A 23,749-nucleotide genomic window follows, 5' to 3' on the forward strand; every position below is an offset into this window, starting at 1 on the left:
CTTTGAAAGGTTATCGAGCTTACTATCTCTCTCTGGTGCGGGGGCAGATGTTGGGAAGAGGTCCTGGGAGGTTGTGACATGGGCTCTTGAAGTCGCACTCCCAGTGGGCCTCAGATGCACCAGTCTGATGCTGTTTTGTGGCAACAATAAGGGAGCGCTAACTGCTGAAGGTACATTAGGTCAACTCAGCACCCCAATGCATAGAGGCAAGGTCAGAACTAAGACAGATCAAGAAAGACCGCTTATTTCAGAGCAAATGTCAAGGACAGGCAGAAAACTTAATTGAAAAGAGTTAAACCAATTAAGTACACAAAAGCCTGAGAAGGTATTTTTAAAACCAGAGGATGTTAGGAAGTGTCATCAGTGTTCTTTTCTTTGATTGCATGGTACTATTCGGTATAAAAACAAATACAGCAGCTTTGTACAATGAGTGAAACATTTTACAGAAAAAATGCTCTTGTGTCTTTAGTGCTTTAATAAAAGTTATGGCACATACAACACATTTTAATACAAAAATATCCCTAGTACACAGAATCAATGTCTCTCAGGGTACACAAGTATTTGTGATCCTATACACATTAAAAAATATACAAGACTATTAAAGAGATGAAAGAATGAGAATTATATTCAGTATGTACAAGTATGTAAACATATGTGTATCTATATCTGTTATTTCTAATCTATAGCATTTATGCATGGTAAAACCACAGCCACTTTGTTGGAAATTTGATTCTGAGGTATATTTACTGTAGGAGTGTACAGCAGGAAAAGCTGTAGTATTCTTTATGTGTTGCATGCAGTTTGAATACAGCTAAAATGTGTTCAGATTTAGATACACAAATATTAGCACTTAAAAAAATGACTGGCCTTCCTATGCTTCTTTTTTTCCTGAAAACATAGCCATCAACCATTATAATTTTTACCTGTCAGGTTTGTAAAATATTTTATACAAATAAAGATGTATGAAAGTACAGAGAGACAAAACCAAAGAGTAGAACTTTTAAATGGGGCACCGCTGCTTCAACTGATGAGCAAATTAACCATTTGTGTTCTGTAAGTTTAATTTATTGAGGGAATTAAACCTTTAAGTGTATTACATCAGGGTAGCCTGCCCTTCTTTTCTGCTAGTATACCAGCCTAGACACCAAACTTAACTAGAAACTTTGTCTAACCTATGTAGATTGTAGGCAACTTCACTTGTTTTGTTTTTTTGCCTTCCTGTGGATCAAATAGAAGTTTATTTAAGTTTCACTTGGAAGAAAGGTTAAAGTTGATGGATGTGTGTTTTCTTCAACCTAAGATACTATGCAGCTATGTAAAATGCAGCAAGATTTGTTTTTCCTTGATGTAGGTAGTGGCATTGCTTAGCAATAGATTTGCAAATTCTGACAAATATTGTATCCATATTATATGTATCTACATTTAGCAGCACTTATCTACATTTGTATCTACTTTTAGCAATCAAGTAGTATACTGGAACTGTCATGTAACACACTGAATTTTTAATTTTTCTATACCTCCATTCTCTTTTACCCAGAAGATTTGTGCTTCCGCCAATCATGGCTTCTCGAATTGGTCTCCGCATGCAGTTAATGAGGGAGCAGGCACAGCAGGATGAGCAGCGTGAGCGAATCCAGCAGCAACACCAGCAACATTTCCTACAGCAGCATCACATTGTGCCTGTTACTGCTTCCCCTGCAATTAGTACACCAGCTTCTTTTCAACCACCTCCACCTGTCCCTGTGGAAGTCCTTCAGGTAACACCTATTGTGGCATGTTATATATTGATCTATAACTATACAGAATAGTATAAGACACAAACACACATTGTTACCAGCTAACAAAAATGTAAGCATCACAACATGAACATTTCTGTGTTATTTTACTATCCACTGTAGAATACAGCATTTTTGGCACTGAAGCTTACACCAAGTAGTGCCAAAGTATTAGTAGTATGTATAAGGAGGTAAAAATAATTTTCATTCTTCAAAGTATAAATAATTCAAGCAATAATAGTTCTACCACCAGGTGGTACCAATCAGTATGGTTAGCTGGAAGGGGGGGTCCCCTTCAGGTGCCTATATAAGGAAATGTATTCAGAGAAGTCAAGCTATCTTTCAAGGAACAGTAACATCAAATAATGAAAGTCTTTTAAAGTAATGAAAATATAATGCACTGCTGTGCTGCACTGGTAAAACTGGTATGATTGCTTCAGAAACTCTATAATAGTTTATATAAACAAGCTGCTCTGTAACCATGGGGCAGTCATTCAAAGCTGAAAAAGTTTATATAAACTATAGTTGCATTTCTGAAGCAAACACACCAGTTTTACCAGTGCAGGGCAACAGTACATTATATTGTCATTCCTTTAAAACATTTTAATTTTTTGGTGTTACTGTTTCTTTAAGAAAACTTTAGGATGTATACATTTATCCATGTAGTGCAGTACAAGGGCTTTTGAGCAATGGATACTTTATCATATCTATCCAGGCAGCCTCGATTGTTGTAGGTTATTCCCTATATGGGATTGTCTGATTTATTTATCCAACCATCTAGGGTTGGGATCTGAGATGAGATCCAGTTGCCTGTTATGTGTAAAAAGCACAATAAATCAGCTCAGCCATTGTAGTTCACATATATTTAAATGTTTCTGCTTAGATGTCTTCTATAACAGCCAGTAGGCACACTTTAGAGTCCAGTGAGACTGGAGTGTCCATCACATTGTGTATGAATTGAAGCAGGGCCAGAACTAGGGGTAGGCAGAAGAGGAGGGGCGCCAGGTAGGTACCTCCTTTGCCGCTTTCCCCTAGCTCAGACCCTTGTGTCTCACTTCTCTGGTAGCTCCTTCTGTCTCTTTAGCGCATGTCTGCGCTCTTCCACACATATGCACATGCATATGTGCCTGTGCTCTGGCTCGCCGACAGCATCTATATTATACTCGGTGTGTGTGCGCGCGCTTCCGAGCACTTGAGAAGGAGGAGATGTAGCTGGCCGGGTTGCCTAGGGTGCCTTGCCGGCTTGTCCCGGCACTGAATTGAAGTACATATTTCCAATCGTTAATGAGGGCTAGGCATATCTAAATTAAGGTATGGAGTGGGAATGTCAGAGTGGTATCTAGGGCAGATAACATTGAGTAACATTGAGTTCCATTGAAAGTGTCTGCGTGCCAAAGGGGTCAGGTAAGTGCTATGTAGGATATAGGTTTGGATAGTATGTTCCTGTAACGTATGGTATCCCAAAACCCAAAACAAAGCCCAAGGTCCCGATCTCAGCAAACAACCGCCTTTCACCTCGGGAGGAGCCCTCTGCTGCTCAGATGCAGCCAGGTCTTAAAGTGAGCCAAGGGGCAGTTCTGGAAAAGGGAAACATAACGTATGCAGGAAGGATGGGTAACAGATAGCATAGTCGTGAAATAAGCCGGGTCAGTACCAAACAGACAGTACAGTACAGGATTAGGAACCAGGAGCTTAGTTGTGTAACAGGCTGGGTCAGTACTAGTGCAGTACAGAATCAGGAACCAAGATTGTAGTAAGGGTAAAGGGCTAGGGTCATAACTAGGGATGCACCGAATCCAGGATTCGGTTCGGGATTTGGCCTTTTTCAGCAGGATTCGGCCGAATCCTTCTGCCCAGCCAAACCAAATCTGAATCCTAATTTGCATATGCAAAATAGGGGTGGTGAGGGAAATCGCGTGACTTTTTGTCACAAAACAAGGAAGTAAAAAATTATTTCCCCTTCCCACCCCTAATTAACATATGCAAATTAGGGTTTGGTTCGGTATTTGGCCGAATCTTTTGCAAAAGGATTCGGGGGTTCGGCCGAATCCAAAATAGTGGATTCGGTGCATCCCTAGTCATAACCAATCGGTAACGTGGTACAGAGTCTGGATCCAAAACAGTGGTCAATAGCAGGCAAGGGTCGGTTCAGGCATCAATACAGCAAGGTCAAAACAGGAAAGGGTCAGGAACAGACAATCAGATGAAGAATTACACCCAGGAACTATCAGGAAATAAACCTATGTTGGGCAATGAGTCAGTGCAGAGCAGGGGGTTTTATGGGCAGCCTAATGGCTTACACTGATCACCTATGGCCAGATTGGTAACAAGTGAAACAAGCCAAGCCCTACTTGCAATTACAAGGATAGCAAAAAGAGTCAACCAGGGCCTTAACTGTCCGCCCACATAGAGCAGTGGCAATATAGACCACACAGAAACATCAGATCCCAGGTTTAACTCCAGGCAGGATATCACAGTTCTCCTACATGCAGGGAAGCATTGGAGCGTGAAGTGCTTTATCCTGCTCTTTCTGGTCAATCTGGCCAATATTCTCCTACCAAGTTAGTCTAGAGCAGTCAGTGTGTTGGTGGAGGTTGGTCTTAAGAGGATACTTTAGAGCAGTGCTGTCCAACTTCTATGGTACCTAGGGCCGGAATATTTCTAATCTACATGGTGAAAGGCCGATAACGGAAGCCAGTGTTAGCCAGTCCCTGTTTTTAGACCACACCCACTTTAAACCACACCCATGTTACCACAAGACCATGTCCATATTAATAGCACACCAAAAAACCAAATGATTGGTGCGCGCTGTAAGGATCAGGGCTGGAACTAGGGGTAGGCAGAGTAGGTGGCTGTCTAGGGCGCCATCATTGAGGGGCGCACTTTTAAGGGATTTTTTTTTTTCCGTTTTTTTTAAAGCGTTTATTTAATAATTTGTTTCAGTAATCATGGTCACCCAGTTGGGTGGAATCCATCTCCTATATTAGAGGGAAATTGTGGAAGCACTCAAGGCTAAATCCATCTCCTTCACCTTCTCCCTCGTACCGGCAAGTAATAGCTCCTTCTGTGCGGTGCAGCGCGACGTGCGTACAAGCGTCAATGACATCACTAATGTGATGGGTGACAGAGAGAGGCAGAGAGCTGGCGGCCTGCTTGGTGTGGCTCTCGCTGCTCTCAACCTTGCACAGTTGCACTGAACTGAAGACATTCTTTCTATTAATGTAAAGTGTGAAGCTTCCTGCTGGCACAGCCAGGTACAGATTTGTAGCCCATATGTTTGCTGTTGCTGCTGGGCGCTGGCACAGGTACATAAATACTTGGGGGCAATATGATGTGATCAGATTTATTTTTGGCTGCTGCTGACACAGGCAAAGATTGGGGTCAATATAATGGCTGCAGGAGGGGTGTATGATAATTGGCTGCTGAGCTTGCTTGCACAGGTACAGGAGGGATGTATGATGGATGGCTGCTGGGCTTGCTGGTACAGGGAGCAGTAATATAAATGAAAAAATGTTGTACACTTTCTTGCTCTCTTTATTTAAAAACCATCATGGTAAGGAGGGAGATGGTAATGCATGACAGGGGGGCACTGATTGAAGCTCTTGCCTAGGGTGCCGAACTACCTTGTGCCTGCCCTGGCAAGGATGTCACTCAGCTAAGTCATATTAGTACATACCCATAAATCCATATGCTTCCTCCTTCCCTGTGTATAATACAGTACCCCAGCATATGATTAAACACCTTTGGGGCCACTAACAATAATTTTCAATTGCTAACAAACCCCCAGAACAAATACCAAAGTATGACACACACAGGGAGCATATGGAAGACAGAACAGAGCAGGAGACAGGAATCAGGACCAGTCTAATATTTACTACATACAGTGACACAGTGCTGGTGCCCCATTAGCATTTTGAATAAAGTGTGAACAGGTGAACAATGTGGGCAGTTTCAGTCTGGGTCTCAGGTGTGAACAGTACAGGCCTTTAGGGGTGTGAACAATAGAGGTGTCACAAGTGTGAACAATACAGGGCATTACAGTGTGAATTTGAGGTTTAGACAATGCAGGGGCCAGTTAACCTCTCTAGTGATACCTTTTAAATCTTACATATGGTAAACAGACACAGCAGGCAGACTTTGATTTGGAGGGCCATATAAAGGGGGGTCGCGGGCCGCCAGTTGGACAGCCCTGCTTTAGAGTCTTGGAGATCACATATACAAAAGTTAATGTATTGTATGCATACTACATTTTAACTGGATATAAATGTAAAAATGGACACACTGTATACATATGTTTATGTAAAAAAACATAAAGTATTTTTCCTTTCCCCCCGATATTTGTACCAGAAATACATTGGCAACCTAAATACACCAAACACTTTGCATCTTCCATACTATTTAGGCAATACTATTCATTATTTTACAGGTCCAAACACACCTGGAAAATCCAACTTCATATCATTTGCAACAGTCTAGGGATAAAAAAGTACGTGATTATCTATCTGATACCTATGGGAACAAATTTGCTACCCATCTCAACCCACATAGGCTATCCCCAAAGCCGCCACCTGCACCTGCATCTGCATCTCCTGCCCATCGAGCAGCAAGGCTTTCTTCTTCTGCAGGAAACAGTGCACCTAACAGCCCCATGGCCAGAATGAATTTGTGCACCAATGTAGAGGTAAGTGTGGTCAGAATGTTCATATTCATGCAACATGGTCTTTCACTTCTGGTCACAGAAATAGCGTGTTGCTATGACGTAACCAATGGCTACGATAACAGTCATAGAAAAATGTGGATAATTCCTTCAAATGTTGGATTGTGATTATTATGATAAAACTTCACATGTGTAAATGTTATTTTAAGAGTGTTTCATTGGTCATAACACCTCTCTAACAGATGGAGGATGTCATCGATAACATCATGAGCCTTGATGACATGTTTGGATACCCTGAGCCTGCAATCTCCATGCCAAACACGGTATGTATATGTTTGTGCAAATGTATTTGCATATGTGTCTGCATTGTCTTCTATGCTGTTCTTGACACTCATAATTATACTGTATATAGGCTTTGTCCTGCATCTCCATTTTACTCTGAATTTTATATCTGTCTGTTTTGTTCTTTTATCAAAATTTTCTGTGGCAAAGACTTTTCCCCTTTGAAATAGTATTTTTCATTCACTTATTTCCTATACATATATTAATCTGTGCAGCCAATATTCTTTTCCTCTGTGAAAGTAGGAGACATTAAAGGGGTTTTAACTTTTAGTATGATGTAGACAGAGAGTGATATTCTGAGATAATTTGCAATTGGTTTTCATTTTTCATTATCTGTGGTTTTTGAGTTATTAAGCTTTTTATTCAGCAGCTCTCCAGATTGCAAGTTAAGCCATCTGGTTGCTACGGTTCAAATTACCTTAGCATACACGCATTATATTGAACGAGAGACTGGAAAATGAATAGGAGAGGCCTGAAAATATAGAGGAGTAATAAAAAGTAGCAATAACTATACAATTGAGGCCAGTGATCCCATTTGAAAGCTGCAAAGAGAAGAAAAAATGGCAAATAATTCAAAAACTATAAAAAAGAAAAAATGAAGGCCAATTGACATATTGCTTATAACTAGCCATTCTACAACATATTAAAAGCTAACTTAAAGGTGACCTACCCCATTAAGGCTTATTTATTATTATACCAGGACGAGTACTCTGAGGGGTGGGAAACTGAACAGAACACTTACATTCTGGGGCAGTCACTGCTGGATTAAAAGTGCCATGCAAGGTGCCTGTAGTTAAGCATGCTGGGTAGCTCACGAGACACATGCACATACATACTATACATATAAGTAAGTAACGCTGACCAGCCATAAGAAAAGTGCCAGGGATAACTGCTCATCCACATTATACAATCCTGATTGGATAACTGGAAAATCTAACAGAGAGGCTGCTTGTCTCAGTTTCCAGTTCTCACAGCTTCATGCAGAAAGATTGGAAAGAAAGACATGGGGCAGTTAGATAGCTGTTGTCATCTGGCAGAAAACAGCAGCAGTTAAAACACCTCTGCCTGCCTGTCACCTGATGCACATGCAAAACAGAAAAGCTTTCTTCAGTTTGAAAAGGCACATTTTGTCCATTGTTGATTTCCACTGGATGGCAGCATTGGACAGAATGCTTTATGTGCTATCAACCTTTAAGTGCTTCAGCAGAAGACATAGCAACACACAAATACCGGTGGATGTATGCATATTTTTATTTATAAAGCACTACTTGTGTACACAGTGCTGTAATACATTAAAGAACAATGAAAGTTATAAAAGAAATCAATCTTAGCAATAAGACTAACCACTTAAACACTCACTGGGCAGCTTTAATCCATTGTCCCTGGTCTCCAGTAGTAGTAGTAGTAGTAGTAGTAGTAGATATGTGTGCTGCAGAGAAAGTACAGGACCTGGGTGACATCACAGATTTTCCTCTGTGCTTCCTGCTTGTGCCAGCGGCAGTCTTGAATCACAGTAAGCTCAATTAGTTTCCATTGCACAGTTTGTTCCTCCCTTTCCTGATGACATGAGCCCGAATGAAGAGCAACATCAACAATGATGTGTGAATTAGCGACGATAAGTGGAATAAAGCCATTACACCATATGCAAGATGGCAGCTGCTTTCTGCTACTATGATCAGAGAAGGAGAGGAAAGAGTTAAAGGCTAGTCCTGGACAACGTTAACAGGGTTTATAAGCATGCCTCACCAATAGAAATAGAAAAGGGGGAAACCAGGTTTAGGTGGAAAGATGAGCATTTAATTTTTAATTAGGTTCAGTTTGAGATAGCGTAAGAGTAACACCTTTCTGTTGGAGCAGCTTGACAACACAGTGCACTGAGCATTCCTACTACATAAAACTATGGTCCCCAGTTCTCCAGGAGGACACCCCCCCACAGTTTGTGAAGCACAGATTTATAGGTTTCAACTGATCACTAGGGATGTTATTACACTAAGATCAAAGGTAATGCCTCTTGCAACATGGCAACTCACTCACATTATTACCATGTATTTTTAGAGCGCTAACATATTGCACAGCGCTGTATAATAAATCTGTTTATACAAAGAAATCACATGAATTACAAACATAGAACATACAGAGTTACATAAATAATGACCAGTAGCGGAACAAAAGGGGAGGAAGTCCCTGTGCAAAAGAGCTTACAAACTAAAAGGAGAAGGTAATGAGACACAAGGAGTGGGCAAGATAAAAAAAAAAGAGCGATGTAGCATATGGCATTACATTCGGTAGCTAAACATAGTGATGGTAGGCTTCTTTAAAACGTGTGTTTTAAGAGAACTTTTGAAAGTAGAAAGGTTAGGATAAAGTAGCTAGGCTGACATTTCTATACCTTTGTGTCAAGTTGGAAGAGGTTGCAAAAAATGTTTTAGAAAGCATGAAGAGACAGGTTAAAACATTTTTAAATTGTGAAGTCTTGTACAACTGCCTTGCTTAAAGGAGTGGTTCACTTTCCAAACACTTTATTCAGTTCAGTTGTTTTCATATTGTTTACCATAAACAAAAAAACTATTTTTCAATTGCTTTCCATCTTTTATTCTTTACCGTTTACCCAAAATATAAACCTAAAGTTTAATGTTTGTGTCTCTGTTGTCTGTCTGGCAGCTCAATAATCCAGGAGCATCTGAAATGTTACAATTTGCTACAATTAGTTGAATACATTTCTCAGCAGTATCTGTGGAATATTAGCAACTATTTTATCAATTCTATCAACTCAGGGATTTTGCTCAGCAGGGATATAGATAACAAATGTATCAACTAAATGTATCAATTTAGAACAGTTAAAGAGTCAGCGACCCCCCCCCCCCCCAGAGCTGCTTAAGAAAAAAAATGAAAAATGAAACTTTACACTTCAATATTAGAAAAACGGTCACAAATAGAAAATAGAAAGTTATTGGAAAAAGTCTTTATTTCTGGTGAACTATTTAACAGCAACTGAACTGAAAAAAAGTGTTTGAAGGTGAACAACCCCTTTGCTGCCATTTCTAAGCACCTGTGAAATGTTACCATTAGTGCCATCCCCTATGCTGGGCTGATTAAAAAAAAAAAAAACAGCCTAATTGACTAATTAATCAATTAACCAGCGATCAAAGGGCAGGGTTTTACAGACACCAGAACCAAGTTTGGGGTTATAAAAATATCTCTTGCTCACTGAGGAGTGGACACAGATATGATTTTGAGATATTTATCACAAGTACTAAATCAGTGTAGGCCTAACAGACAAAAGTTATTGGGGTTAACTGATACAATTAATGATACGAGCAGAATTACAGAGCAGAGTTTAAGCAGTATACAGGAGTTGCAATAGAGTGGTGTATATAGCAGTATACAGATGAGTAGAATTATCTTTTATTGCAATCATGCAGAGATTAAGGGGCAGATTTATCAAAATGTGAGATTAGAATTCACCATTCCTATGGGATTTTTAGAATCATATTTATCAGTGGAATTCACCATTTGATAAAAATGCTTTTAAAAATCCCATTGGAATGAATAGAATGTGAGTTTTATTGTGGTGAGTACTAAATTCACACTTTGATAAATCTGAAGCTAAATGTTTGTGCAAATAGTAAATTATAGGACAACTAAACCCTAAAAATGATTATGGATAGAAATGCCATATTTTATATATTGAACATATTGAACCAGCCTAAAGGTTCAGCATAGTAATAATGATCCAGGCCTTCAAATTTGTCACATGACCTCACCATCTTGGATTTTGTTAGGAGTATCTGTGACACATACATGCTCAGTAGGCTTTGAGCAGCAATAAGCTTAGGGGTTGTTGCAAATCATCAAGCAGGAAATTAAGGATGTCTTGTCATATAAGATGATACCACAGGGCTGATTATTAAATTCTGCTGCCATGTAACAATAATCTAAATTATTTACTTACCTGTCTTATATTGTGACATTCGTATTATATATATTTTCAGTATCTTGTGTGTTGGCCCCTTAGCTCAAAAAGTGACCGCAACACAGAGCATGTGCAGTGAATCGGCATAAAATACACAGATCTTCCCTGCTAAAGGGCTATAGTTGCCTTGGGCTGGTACAGAAATGTACAACATTTCTGCCCTACTTCTTAAGTAAAGCTGTAATTCTCCTTTAAAGGATAATACTGTATATAAGAAACTAAGCCATTTTCATAATAAGGTTATAATACTTTTCAGAGGCTGTTTTTTTATGTATGTTTTTTTGTTCATAAAATATGTAGATGAGCTTATGATACACATAACAAAAAAAACACTGCTTACATTTCCCAGTTTTGTATATTCTGTAGTTTCTGATTTTTGCATCTCCTCAAAGATATTTTCTTAAATTTTTTTGGTTTCATAAATGAGAATTGCCTTTTGATCTAAACAGTAATCTATAAGGGCCTCTTCTGCATGGCGAGGAAACTTCGGAATTAGAAGTGCCGACGAGTGCATTAGCGCAGGCGATTCTTCATTCAAGCAGACGGAAGGCAGTTTGGGGAGATTGTCGCCACACAAAAGAGGCGATTAGTCGCCAGGCAACTAAATCTCCCCGAATCTGCCCGTCTGCCCCAACCCTAAGGGGTAATTTGGAACCTCAAACTACAACTTGCAAGAATAGGGAGCAAAGTAGGAAGTTTGAGAGAATTGCACGAGGCACCGTATATGTTGCAGGTGGGGAGCTTACCCCTTTTATTTAAGTGACCACGTGTGCACCAACGTTTCGAGGGGGATTAACCCTCCCTTCGTCAGTGTGCCGACTGTCTAGAGAGAGCTGCACCACCAGGGCAGGAATATCATAGGAAAGGTGAGAGGAGCGGTTCAACTACATACAAGAATAGGGAGCAGACATAATTTTTATTCTGTGCTCTAGAAGTGATGTCTTCCATACTTTTTCAGCTCAGCTACATCGAAAATGCACATTGGGTCATATGCACACTGCATTGCAGTCGTAAACAACCATTGTTTTGTCCCAACTTCCCAAGTTATACCATCATTTGTTTTGTCACCTTTTAAACAATGGGTGCTAACCATATTTTGTGTAATTTCCTTATTATTTAGCTTCCATTTTCCAGTAGTCATTTGGGACTTTACAGTGACATCCCTCGTCTTAGTGATACTGTTGTTGGTGTCACCAGCAATTCATGCCCTGCAGATCTTGCCATTAAAAGGGAACTGTCAGGTGAGATGTTTTATTTGCCTTTCATGTTATACAAGTGATACAGAGTATTCTGTCATTTCTTTTGGGGATGTACCGTTTCATTTAGGGATTTTCTAGACTTCTTGCAGGATTTGTCTAAATTTGGATTCAGTTTGACAGAAGATGTAAAGTCAAGTGCCTTTATCATGCAATTGTATGAGACAGTTTTATGCTTACAAATAATGCAATTGTTTAAACTGGAATATGCAAATAAGGGGTCAGACTTGTTTTTTGTCTAAATGACTGATTCCGTGCATTCACAATTTCTGTTTCTTATTTATGTATTTGTAAAGAGCTCCCTTCTGTACTGTATATCTATAGAAATAAGTCAAATCAACTGGACTTGCTGTGTTTTTTCCTTGACCTCTCACCAGTCAGCCAACTGGCTTTCACAGTTCAGAATAACTTGTAAATCTTCCTTCGAGAATATATATCCTCTGGAATGTTGCTCCAATCAGCATAATCTGTTTATCATAATCCACAATGATGTCATTACAATAAGAGCAAGGAAAGGCAACAGAACAAGTTCACCATTCTTGTATCCCGTTCAGGGAACAACCAAAAAGAGGAGAAACTAACCTGGAGAAAAGTAGAAACAGGGACACAGGAAAACAAATAAAAGTGGGTAATGAATCTGTCTGGCAGGGCTCTTACCCAGCCAGAGATGGAGGCCCTAACCAAAGGGTTAAACTTTGCAATTGCTCCGAAAACCATCTCGGTGGTAAATATTGTAGCCACTGAAGCATCAATCCATAAAAACAAAGTCCCACAAAATGAGGCTGAACAACTTCGCCTCAAGGTGTCTGCAGCCCTAGCCAGTGCCAAACCACCTCCATCAACCCTGACATCACAGGAAAGGGAAGCAATGACATCCCTCAAAAAGGACTCGAATATCACCATCCTGCCGTGGATAAAGGAAGATGCACAGTTCTACATAATATATCAGACTACCATGCAAAAGTGACCACACTTCTGAGCGACAGCAACACATGTGAAGCCCTGTGAAGGGACCCAACCAACAGCTACAAGAAAAATGTCATAGACCTTTTAAAACAATGTGGCAAAATACCTTGCCAATATCCTAGCCCCGTTGGTTGGAAATACAAAGCATCACATACAGAACTCCCAGGAATTTACTCACAAAATCCAAGGGTTAGTACTGGGCACAGAAAGAAACCATGGCATCATATAATGTTACTTCTCTCTTTACATGCATTCCCATCACAAAGGCTGTTAAAACTGTGAGAAAACTGTTGCTAAAAGAGAACAAAGCTTAACCCAGAGCAAGTATGTTCCTTACTGGTTCAATGCCTAAGTACCACATATTTCAAGTACAAGGATAAGTTCTATGGGCAGAAGCATGGCTGCGCCATAGGTATGCCAGTTTCGCCCATTGAGACAAACCTGTACATGGGGGAAGTGGAAAGAAAGGCCCTGGAATCACTCAAAGGAATCACTCCCAGTCATTGGTTCTGTTATGTGGATGATACATGGTTTAAAATACACACACAGGAGGTACAGACTTTCACTGAACACATCAACAGAGTGGACCACAAAATCAAGTTTACACAAGAAGACGTGCAAGATGACGCACTGGCATTTTTGGACTGTTTGGTAAGAGTCCGAGAGGGTGGAAAGCTGGAAATAGAGGTCTACAGGAAAACTACCCACACAGACCAGTACCTGCTGTTTGACTCCCACCATCCACTAGATCACAAACTGGGGGTCATCAAAACTCTACATCACAGAGCAGACAAAGATCCCCACCAGTACAGAGGCTAAGTTGAAAGAGATGAAACATCTCAGAGGGGCCCTGAAGACATGTGGGTATCCAGATTGGACTTTTGTCAAAACCGGTGGAAAAAGAAGCAATAACACCAAGACTACTGGTGAAGGTGGAAAACAGGACAGGAGAAAGACCTTGGTACTCCCATATGGGGTTTCGGAAAAACTTAGAAGGATTTTTAATTAACACCACATTCCCTATCTGCTTTAAACCCAGCAACACACTGAGGCAGCAACGATTTCACCCAAAAGACCCCATCCCAAAGCACAAGAAGAGTAACATTGTGTATGCAGTGCAGTGAGGGATCATCTATTGTCTGCCACATAAAATGCTGTTTTGGCACCTCTCCCTGGAAGGTTCAAGAACACATCAAAGCTCAGATTATGCTGATTGGAGCAACATTCCAGATGATATATATTCTCAAAGGAAAATTTACAAGTTATTCTGAATTGAGAGCCAGTTGGATGACTGGTGAAACATCTTCAAGGAAAAAACACAGCAAGTCCAGTAGATTTGGCTTATAGATATACCATGATCTGGAAGAATGAGAATCTTCACAAACTTCTGTACTGTGCTTTGTATGTTTCCTTTACTTTTTGTTCCTAAAGTTAACAACCAAAATAATGATGGGAAAGTTTTTTTTTTTTGTGTAATTTGCCTGTATAAAGGACAAAAATGATTCTGTTGCCCATTTCCTTATGTGCTTTTTGCAGCCTCTTTAAAAGAGAAGGAAAGTAAAATGTGCCAAATGTGATGCACCTCTCCAGTAATTATAACTGCTTACCCCGGGCAGCTGCACCTTTTAGCAGAAAACTGCACCAGCCTGGGGTATTTTTTTATGAGCACCATATAGCAATCTTCTTCTGCCACTGGGGTATCAAGTACGTGATTATAATCACAAGGAGTTGTCTTGCATGTGGCAGACACCCCCCTCTTTTAACCCCTGAAAGACTGACTATGATTCCAGTATACATCAGTTTATTGTGCAATGTATATCCTACTGTTCTTGAGGCCCACAGACATTTAAAATCTACCTACAGGTATATATTTTTGTTCCAGTGCTGTGTGTGTTACTATAGATAATCCGTATGTTAGAAGCACTCAGTAAGGGAGGCTTGCAGGATCCTGTGGAACAGCAAAATATATTGCCAGCACATTTTATACATGGTTAATTATTTGTCCCTTCTCCTGGGCTCATCCCAGCCCAAAGCTGTAACCTTATGAACAGGGTTAGATTGGACCGGTGGGGCCCCGCCGACCCAGGACCATTGCCCTGCCTTCCTGCTGGCTGCTGAGGATCTCTGCAGATCTCTTATGTGCCACTTTCCAGGTCCTTCAGCACGGAATTCAGTGTGCTCATCTGTCTTGTAATTCGATCCCTTGCCCCCCCCCACGCTACGTAGGAAAGGAATACATTTGACAGCAGCAACTCTTGAGTAGGCCCAGAAGCGGGCTCTACTCTTCATATACATAGGTGTGAGAGGTTGCTTCCAAATTTACTTTGATGTATTACAGGCATAGCTAGGTTTGAATAGCTAGGCCTTGCAGGGGATGAAATCTTTTCTGCCCCTTAAAGGAAAACTATACCCCCTTAACAATGTAGGTCTCTATTAAAAGATACTGAGTAAAACAGCTCATGTGTAAAACCCTGCTTCATGTAAATGAACCATTATCATAATAATATACTTTTTTAGAAGTATGTGCCATTGGGTAATCATAAATAGAAAATTGCCATTTTAAAAAATAAGGGCCCCCCCTGAGATCGTAAGATTCACTGTGTACACATACAAACCACATGTAAGGTCACATGAGCCAATTAACAGACAGAGTTCTGCCTTTTGCTTCCTCACTTCTTCCTGTTACAGTTAGTGTTGTAGTATTTCTGGTCAGGTGATCTCTGAGGCAGCACAGATAGAGTCACGAAATGGTGGTTCAAGGCAAGAGATGTAAAAGGGCAATATTTATGTAAATATATATTCCAGTTTGGTAAGATTCTTTAATATGTCATTCAATTTGATATAAACTAACTGTTGCTTAAGTATTCATTTTGGGGGTATAGTTTTCCTTTAACTGGCGGTCCTACTCCACATTCCACAGCAACCCCTGCTTTGCCCATTGTAAAAGTTGGTGACAGAGAAATCTATTTGCTCAACCTGGGCCATTCCTGATTTCTTTTCCTGCTACAGTCCACATCTGCAGTGTTGGTACATGCAGTATATTTTCATTGTCACCTCCGCTCATTATTGACCTGTTACTGCATTCCCAGTACATTTCTGTCACTGGGGAGGTATTATACATAAAATTGCCACTGCCATCCTGCTGTGAGTTCTGGGGTGTTATACATGTGATTGCCACTGTTCCATCCTTCTGTGAATTCTAGTGTATTATACATTAAATTGCCACTGTTCCATCATGCTATGAGTTCTGGGGGTATTTATACATGGAATTGCCACTGGGTTCATCCTGTTATGCGTTCTGGGGGTATTATACATGGAATTGCCACTGTGCTATACTGCTATGAGTTCTGAGATATTTATATATGCAATTGAAAGTGTGCCACCCTGCTATGAGTTCAAGGGGTTTTATAGATGAAATTCTCTTTGTGTCACCCTGCTCAAGAGGAAATCGGAGGTATGCAACGAGCTGTTGGGAGGGGAGGGAGTTCACGAAAGGGGGTGAGGGTGGTGGGCCCAACACTGCTTATGAAGTAAAGAAGCATATTACCAAACCATTTATGAATGACAAGCTATGTCTCCTAAATATTTGATGGACACAAATAGGATTGGTTGAGGGAGTGCATAAGTGCAAACAAGAGTGCTTCTTATCACTTACCACTACTATATTTGCAAAATTATAGTGATAGATGTAAACCTTGACGATTCTAACCCTGTCACCGTGGAAAAAATATATTAATAACTGTATTTTTTGTATGTCTTTATGCTGTACATATATACAGTGTTGCAGTATTATTGGTTGTTTTGCCCTGTGTTTATAGCCTGTTCTGATGTAAGTTTTGGTTGTTTCTGCAACTTCCCACAGATGCAGAAAACCGTGCTTTGGTACGGGAACGTCAGAAGAAGGATACCCATAACATGAGTAAGTCTGAGTCTTCAATATGTATCTAAAGAATATAGGCCTCGTTTAAGAAGCCCAACACAGTGGAAGTGCAACAATGGGTAGCAATTTGCTATTTTATTGCACGTGCACACTGCATTCTGCTTTACACAAAAGCTGCAGGCCTCAGTGCCCCATTTTAGAGACCAGCAGCACGGCCTTTGGATTCTGCTATGACTGTATTAGGTGATGGAGGATCCAAGAGAGGTGGGTGGGGGGGGGGGAGGCGGCATTTGATGTTCTCTCGCCCACATACTATCTGCCCCTAACTTGCATGCCATTTGAATGCACAAAGCATGGAGTGGCAAGAGGTGCCCTCACATTGGGTCCCTGTCCCCAATGCAAGGACAGGACTGGCCACACCTTGTGATGCTGCTCTATTCAATGAGTTGGCAGATGTTCAATCCAACTTCAGCAACTTCAGGGACACAAGTGCTCTATAAATGAGAACTTAGGGGTGCACTCTTGCATTTGCACCCCCAGAGTAGTAAATGATCCCTTATTTTTCCAGTATAGTTACCTTCATATATTTTCCATAACACAGCTCTACAGTATACTGTCTGTAGTTTTTTTTGTTTTGTCTCCAGTTTATGGCTCTCTCTCTGTATAGTCATTACCTTTTTATCATATACAGTATTTTAAAAGAACAGTAAGGAAGTTGTGTCTCCATATCAAACAGTATCAAATCTAAAGTTTTCCATATCTTTCAGTTGAGCGAAGGAGGAGGTTTAACATCAATGATCGGATTAAGGAGCTAGGGGCTTTGATTCCAAAAACAAATGAACTGTAAGTATTTCTGCAAATATCATACTAAAAAAATGTAAAACAAAGAATATTTGATTAGGAATGGTGTGATAAAAACACTATACACGATATAACTTTTAAATGAGCGTTAAAAAGCACGTGCAATGTGCTAATATGTTAGTTTTTAGATGCAAATCACCATATTTTTTACCCACAGTGCAGCATTTTTCTCCATAATTCAGCATAATTGTCTCGTACAGTTTAAGACATGTGATGGTGTCTGTTGGCGTGCCAATACATGTTATGGCAATAACCGTATTATTCTTTGATTCACTTAGTGTAAGTAAGCTGCTTCCATTAGCACTCTCCACAAGTTTCTAGGAACATGAATGGGCACAAGTACCTTTGTGAATAGCATAAATTAGCACATCAATTTTAAATACATATTCAAATGATACAAATTTAATAACATCCTATGCAAATTAAGAATGCCGCTGCATATTGATGGTCTGGGTTAAATCCAAACCACAGTTCATATTAAAACAATCTTATCAATTGTTCCAATATAAGTTGTGGTTCTGTCAAGCATTTTATGAGCATTTGGTTGCAGTGACAGCTGAAAACAACAGGATGCGAGACAGGCACATGTAGCCTGAACTTTAGTTTGTACCAGAATGTGCATGGTTTTAAATGGGGTTTTTTTTAATGGCATACTATTTAGTCATATGTTCAGATTGACAATATCTGCACCTTAGACGAGAGAAGGGAGAAGATATACCAACTTTTACAGGATACATGAATTCTCATACATTGATCAAGCTCGTTGAAATCACATGTAATAGATATAGGGCCAATCTAGATTTGGAGTATAATTATCACTGCATGGCGTATTGAGGATTTAACTTCAACTATAAATAGGTGTGGAATGCATTTGCTGAAACAAACCAGAGCTAAAACTGTGCATTAGTCTTTGTGTTTTGTTTTGAATGAGTCTTTTATGAACTCGGTAAACACTGGAGATAATTTAATATGGGGATACACTGAATCCAAGATTTAGTGTGAGAACTTATTTGCAAAAATAAATCCAACCCCTTAATGATATGACGGTTTAATGTATCCCTGTATTTCGTTAATATCCCTATCAATATCCAAAACTGCATTGCATATTCCACATGGGACCATACCAGTGTTTGCTGGCTACAGCCAAGTTTATTAGTCACAAGTACCACCAGGTCCTTCCCCATCAAGAATGAGGTCTAGCAGAAACAAATCCTTAATAAAAAAAAAAAAATTCTACCCTACGCTGCTACCCCGGGTGAATGCCCCTAACTCTTTACTTACCCCTCCGTGCAAATTCTGTCCAGTGGAGTTCACAGCAGCCATCTTCTTCTCTTTGGTAACTTTCGGAATGAGACTGCCATAGCAGCACATGTGCAGTTGGAGAAAATATCTGTTTCGCAAAAACTACACCTGCGCTTAAACTCACGAAAATTGCCACAGCAACGGTCTCTTTCTGAAGAAAAGTGAAGAGTTAGGGGCATTTGCCCCCCTAGGCTGGGGGAGGCGGTAGGAGGGTAGGGTTTTTTTTTATTAAGGGTTTGTTTCTCCTTTAAGTGGCTTGCATATTTTAACATCCCAACTGCATAACCTTACATTTGTCATGGAATCTCCTCTACCACATAACCTCCCAGTCTTCAAAGCCAGATCTCCTTGAAAGGATGCCACATAAAATAAACAAATTCTGTGGCATAGTATCAAATACTTTGGCAAAATCCAAGTATGTACATCTACTGCAACTCTACTGTCCAACTTCCTACTTACTTCAGCATAAAAATCCACTGAATTTTTTCTCAATCCCACAGCAGTGACACACGATGGAATAAGGGGACAATACTAAGGTCCTCAGTGGAATACATCAAACACATGCAGAAAGAGCAGCAGAAAAGTCGAGATCTGGAGACACACTCCAGGCAGCTGGAATTGGCAAATCAGCAGCTTTTGCTGCGGATTCAGGTAACAAACCATTAGTGCAGGTTACTTCTCATACACACTGCATCTTTTGTAGGTTAAATATAATCTACTCAATGGATTTTCTCCTCAATTTCAAGTATTGTATCTTATGTATATTCTACTTGGTTCTACTTGGTTCTACTTGAACTGTAAAATATTCAAGTTTTACTTATTATTATTCTTTATCACAGGAGCTGGAGAGCCAGGCTCAAATGCATGGCCTTCCTGCATCCTCACCTCATGGTCTGAGCCCAGCTGACCTGATTAAGCAGGAATCTAACCTTATTCCATTGGTTCAGCGACAACTTGTAGCCCCTTCACAAACATCCTTTCAGATGGACTACCCTGCTCCACTCGGCTACCAAAACAATACTTCTGTAGACACATCTTTTCCTTCACTCTCCAGGACAGAGCTGGACCTCATGCTAATGGAGGATGCCATGCTCACATCCGACCCTATAATGGCTTGTGACCCAGTTATGTCCACCCTTTCTCCTGATACCTCTAAGGCCAGCAGTCGGCGGAGCAGCTTCAGTATTGATGAGGTTGATGGGCTGTGACCCCGTGGAATGGAGGAACTGGACCCCGTTTTTTTGAAATATTGACATATAGGGGCTGTGAACACACAAGTGGCTGGGAGCCAGGCATCACGCTGCATTCTGTTGGACATATATAAATGGCTCTTCATAGAGATCTCTGTGCACTGAATAATATAATATTCAAACCACATCTAAGTACACTGCATCTTACCTAGCCACCATACAGGCATCATTAGACCTATGCAATAACAGCTACTTATCTTTATATTGACACAAGTATTTAATAGCTGTGCTACATGATTGACACTTAAATTTACAACAAATAGTACCAGTAAAGCACTTAATATTGTGATGAAGTAATGTCACATAAATGTACAAAACTCTGCCACTGCCTCAGGGATTGAAATCTTGCAGAAGATTTGCCAAGAACCTGAAGTGCCTTTTATCTTCTACTGCAATAGCAGAACAGAAGGAGCATGTATTTGTCTGTCTGTTTGTAAATCAGTATGTATATATAGTAGCAATGAAGCACTGTTATTGTCTAGGCTAGATATAATTCAACTCTACAAAATGTTCAAACCCATTTGTCAGGAGTTTATTAGTGTAAGCCACAGACATAGTGTAAAACACAGGGGTCAGTAAATAAATATTGGATATCAAACATGTCATTAAATTTTTAGAAAAAGTTCCGGAATTGCAAATCCCCAATTTGCATTGGGGATTAACAATTCAAAAAGGAGTATTAGAGCTGAGAACTGCTGCTGAGCTCCAAAATCCCCTAAAAGAAGAAAGGTGTTAATGTCAAACACATAACTGACATATATATCTGCATTGATAAATATGTAAATTAAGACTTTCTTAGGCACCCCCAAGCATGTGATCGCATGTACTGTCAATGCACCAATTAGGAGAAAACTGCACCGGCCGGGGATTCTTCCAGCGACCAACACGGATCGATCGTCTTCTGGCTTCTTTTTGCAGCTGTGCAAGTGCAGTAGAGTGAAAAGCTGAACTTTAACAAAAAAGCCGGCTATTTCGTTCAACTGTGCTTGCGTCTGCCCCAGGAAATTTGAAGAAAGAAGAAGCCGGAAGAAGATCGCTCTGTGGGGCTCACTAGAAGAATCCCAGGCCGGTGCAGTTTTCTCCTAATTGGTGCTCCGGCCCGGGGTTTTAGGTAAGTACATTCAATCACTTAGGGGTGCCTAACTTTTGGCACCCCCAAGTAAAAAAACCTTTCCTTCTCCTTTAAGTTCAGACTGCTGAGAATCTGTTAGAACACCAAGTTTAAATGTTAATACATTTGCCCTTAATTGTTGCTAGAACCTTGCAACAATACATAGCATTGTCTCTTCTGAATTTAAGTTTATACTGTTTAAAATCCACTGAAGCAGGAATTCCTAAATTATTGCAAACCAATTTTTGGGTCTTTAAACAAATCCCAGTCCCAGGCTGAGAAACAATGCATTATAATTCGTGTTACACACACAGTTTTCCCAACTGATAGAATATCTGCAGAGAAGATGCCAACTTAGCCCCTAGTACATTAAGTGTGTATGCAACAAAGGAAAACTAAATACCTGCTGAACAATTTAGATCTCTTAAAAAATACACTGCATAAAACAGCTCATATGGAAATGAACAATTTTCACAATAATATACTTTTTTAGTAGTATGTGCCATTGGGTAATCCTAATAGAAAATTGCCATTTATGAACTAAGGGCTGCCCCCTGAGATCCTACGATTCACACTTGCACACAACAAACCAAACATGTAAGGTCACATGAACCAATTATCGGACAAAAGTCTTTCTTTTACTTCCACATGTTTTCCTGTTACAGTTACAACTGCAAGTGATCTCTGAGGCAGCACACAAACCATCACAAAATGGTAGTCTAAGGTAAAAGATGTAAATGGGCAAAATTAAGGGATATCCATATTCTGATTCCATAAATGTATAAAATATTTAAATATTTATTTTGGGGTTATAGTTTTCCTTTAACAAGAATGAAAAATGCCTGTCACTGGACATGCAGGGCAAATAGGGGAACCAATGCTTTTTCCTCTGTCTTATTCCATCACATGGGAAAACACAGTGTGTGACAGCAGCCTTCAGGTGACCATCTTCCACTATTACTTGTGGATGTAAATAGCCTGGTGGTTTTTAAACCCAAATCACTTTAAACCCAAAGGTTCTACTACATTTAAGTAGTTTGTGTGTTCATTGTATTGTCTGTGTGTGTGTTTGAGAGAGAAAGAAAGAAACTGGTGCCATTTGCCAAACTGGACATTGAGATTGCAGCTTTTATTTGTCTTGAACAGTCAAGACAATGGACTGCACCCTCAGCAACCCCCCTGTCTCATATATGATCACATTTTGAATGTTATAAAGCCAGCTTCCCCAGCTTTGTCTGTAGCTGCCAAGTGCCTAATAGCCTGAACAGGACAGGAAATCCTTCAGTGGGTTCAGAAATGTTATAGATGTGTGAGCCTTCTTTTAATGATTTTTACTTTTACTAATGAACTCAGGTAATTTCAACATTTATGGTAAACCATTTTGCATAAATAGATTCCCACTGAAATAAAATCTAGGTATACTATTATGTATAGTGCATATATATAATTGTGCATTACTTTTTTCCTGTGGTCGTGCACCTTCCAGTTTTGCATTGCATTAACTGCTTCTTCGGTTATCCCCAAACAGATATGTGCACCTTATATTGATTAAAATTGATTGCTCAATTACTCACCATTCTTCAGGTTCTCCTCAGTGATTAAAGAGGAATAAAATTAAGTTTTGACATATTTAATCATTTAAAAAAAGCGTTCCTAAACCTTAGCAGAAGTAAATTGCTTGCTTTATGTGATTTCGGTATCTACTTCACTATGAGTTACTATGCTATATTGTTGCCTTTTATAAACACAACCTTATCTGTCAGTAGATTTAGTGCCATGTAGTCTTATGTAAATAGTATAACAATTCTTTTCTGTAATAACATCTTTTTCTCCAATATCGTGGGTTCTTTCAAGCATATGAGATCTTTAGGGCTCATAAGTGCAACATTTACATTGGTAAGTGCGTTTGCTACAAAGTGCAGGAATATGCACTCGCTGTAGCCCTACTGCTGTTATGTCTCCCAATGGCGCTAGACATACACCCTGTGAAGATCATTGAATACAATAAAAATAAAGCAGAAAAATAAATAAAGCAGAAAAATAAATAAAGCAGTAAACACACTTACCAACATAAGGGTTGATTTTTGATGCTTTGAGTGTCATCTTTGGGTAAATTGATGGCAGAAAAACAAGTGTCAGTACCTGAACTGACTGTTTTTTTCTACAATTGCTTTAGTTTAGTCCACAATCCTGTTTTGTAAAACCCCGGTGTATTTCTTTTTCCATGAGTGGGTGTTTGTTGAAAATAAAAATCTTGCCAAGTTTCAGGTGGCAAACTTTTTATTTAGCAAAATCCAACTTGTGAAAAAAAAAACTGGTTTTGTAAAACAGAATCAGGGAAAATTTCAAAAGCAATTGATTGTAGAAAAGATGAGT

The 23,749-nt window shown here is 39.7% G+C and overlaps 1 protein-coding gene across 5 annotated transcripts in view; it reads left to right on the forward strand.

The window, feature by feature from the left end:
• Positions 1-20,770, forward strand: part of tfeb.S (transcription factor EB S homeolog) — a 34,664-nt gene extending 13,894 nt beyond the window's left edge. For 4 of the 5 annotated variants that reach the window (XM_041583853.1, XM_018249323.2, XM_018249322.2 and 1 more), the window contains 8 exons: positions 1,538-1,757; positions 6,202-6,456; positions 6,675-6,755; positions 11,868-11,988; positions 16,832-16,888; positions 17,617-17,692; positions 19,513-19,663; positions 19,852-20,770. In XM_041583853.1, coding sequence (XP_041439787.1) covers positions 1,538-1,757; positions 6,202-6,456; positions 6,675-6,755; positions 11,868-11,988; positions 16,832-16,888; positions 17,617-17,692; positions 19,513-19,663; positions 19,852-20,220 — 1,330 coding nt within the window. In that variant the 3' untranslated portion in view covers positions 20,221-20,770. The remainder of the gene's footprint in view (positions 1-1,537; positions 1,758-6,201; positions 6,457-6,674; positions 6,756-11,867; positions 11,989-16,831; positions 16,889-17,616; positions 17,693-19,512; positions 19,664-19,851) is intronic. The other variant, XM_018249324.2, reaches the window with a different exon arrangement.
• Positions 20,771-23,749: the final 2,979 nt, after the last annotated feature.

Source organism: Xenopus laevis, chromosome 2S (genome assembly GCF_017654675.1).
Source record: "Xenopus laevis strain J_2021 chromosome 2S, Xenopus_laevis_v10.1, whole genome shotgun sequence".
Lineage (NCBI taxonomy): Eukaryota > Metazoa > Chordata > Amphibia > Anura > Pipidae > Xenopus > Xenopus laevis.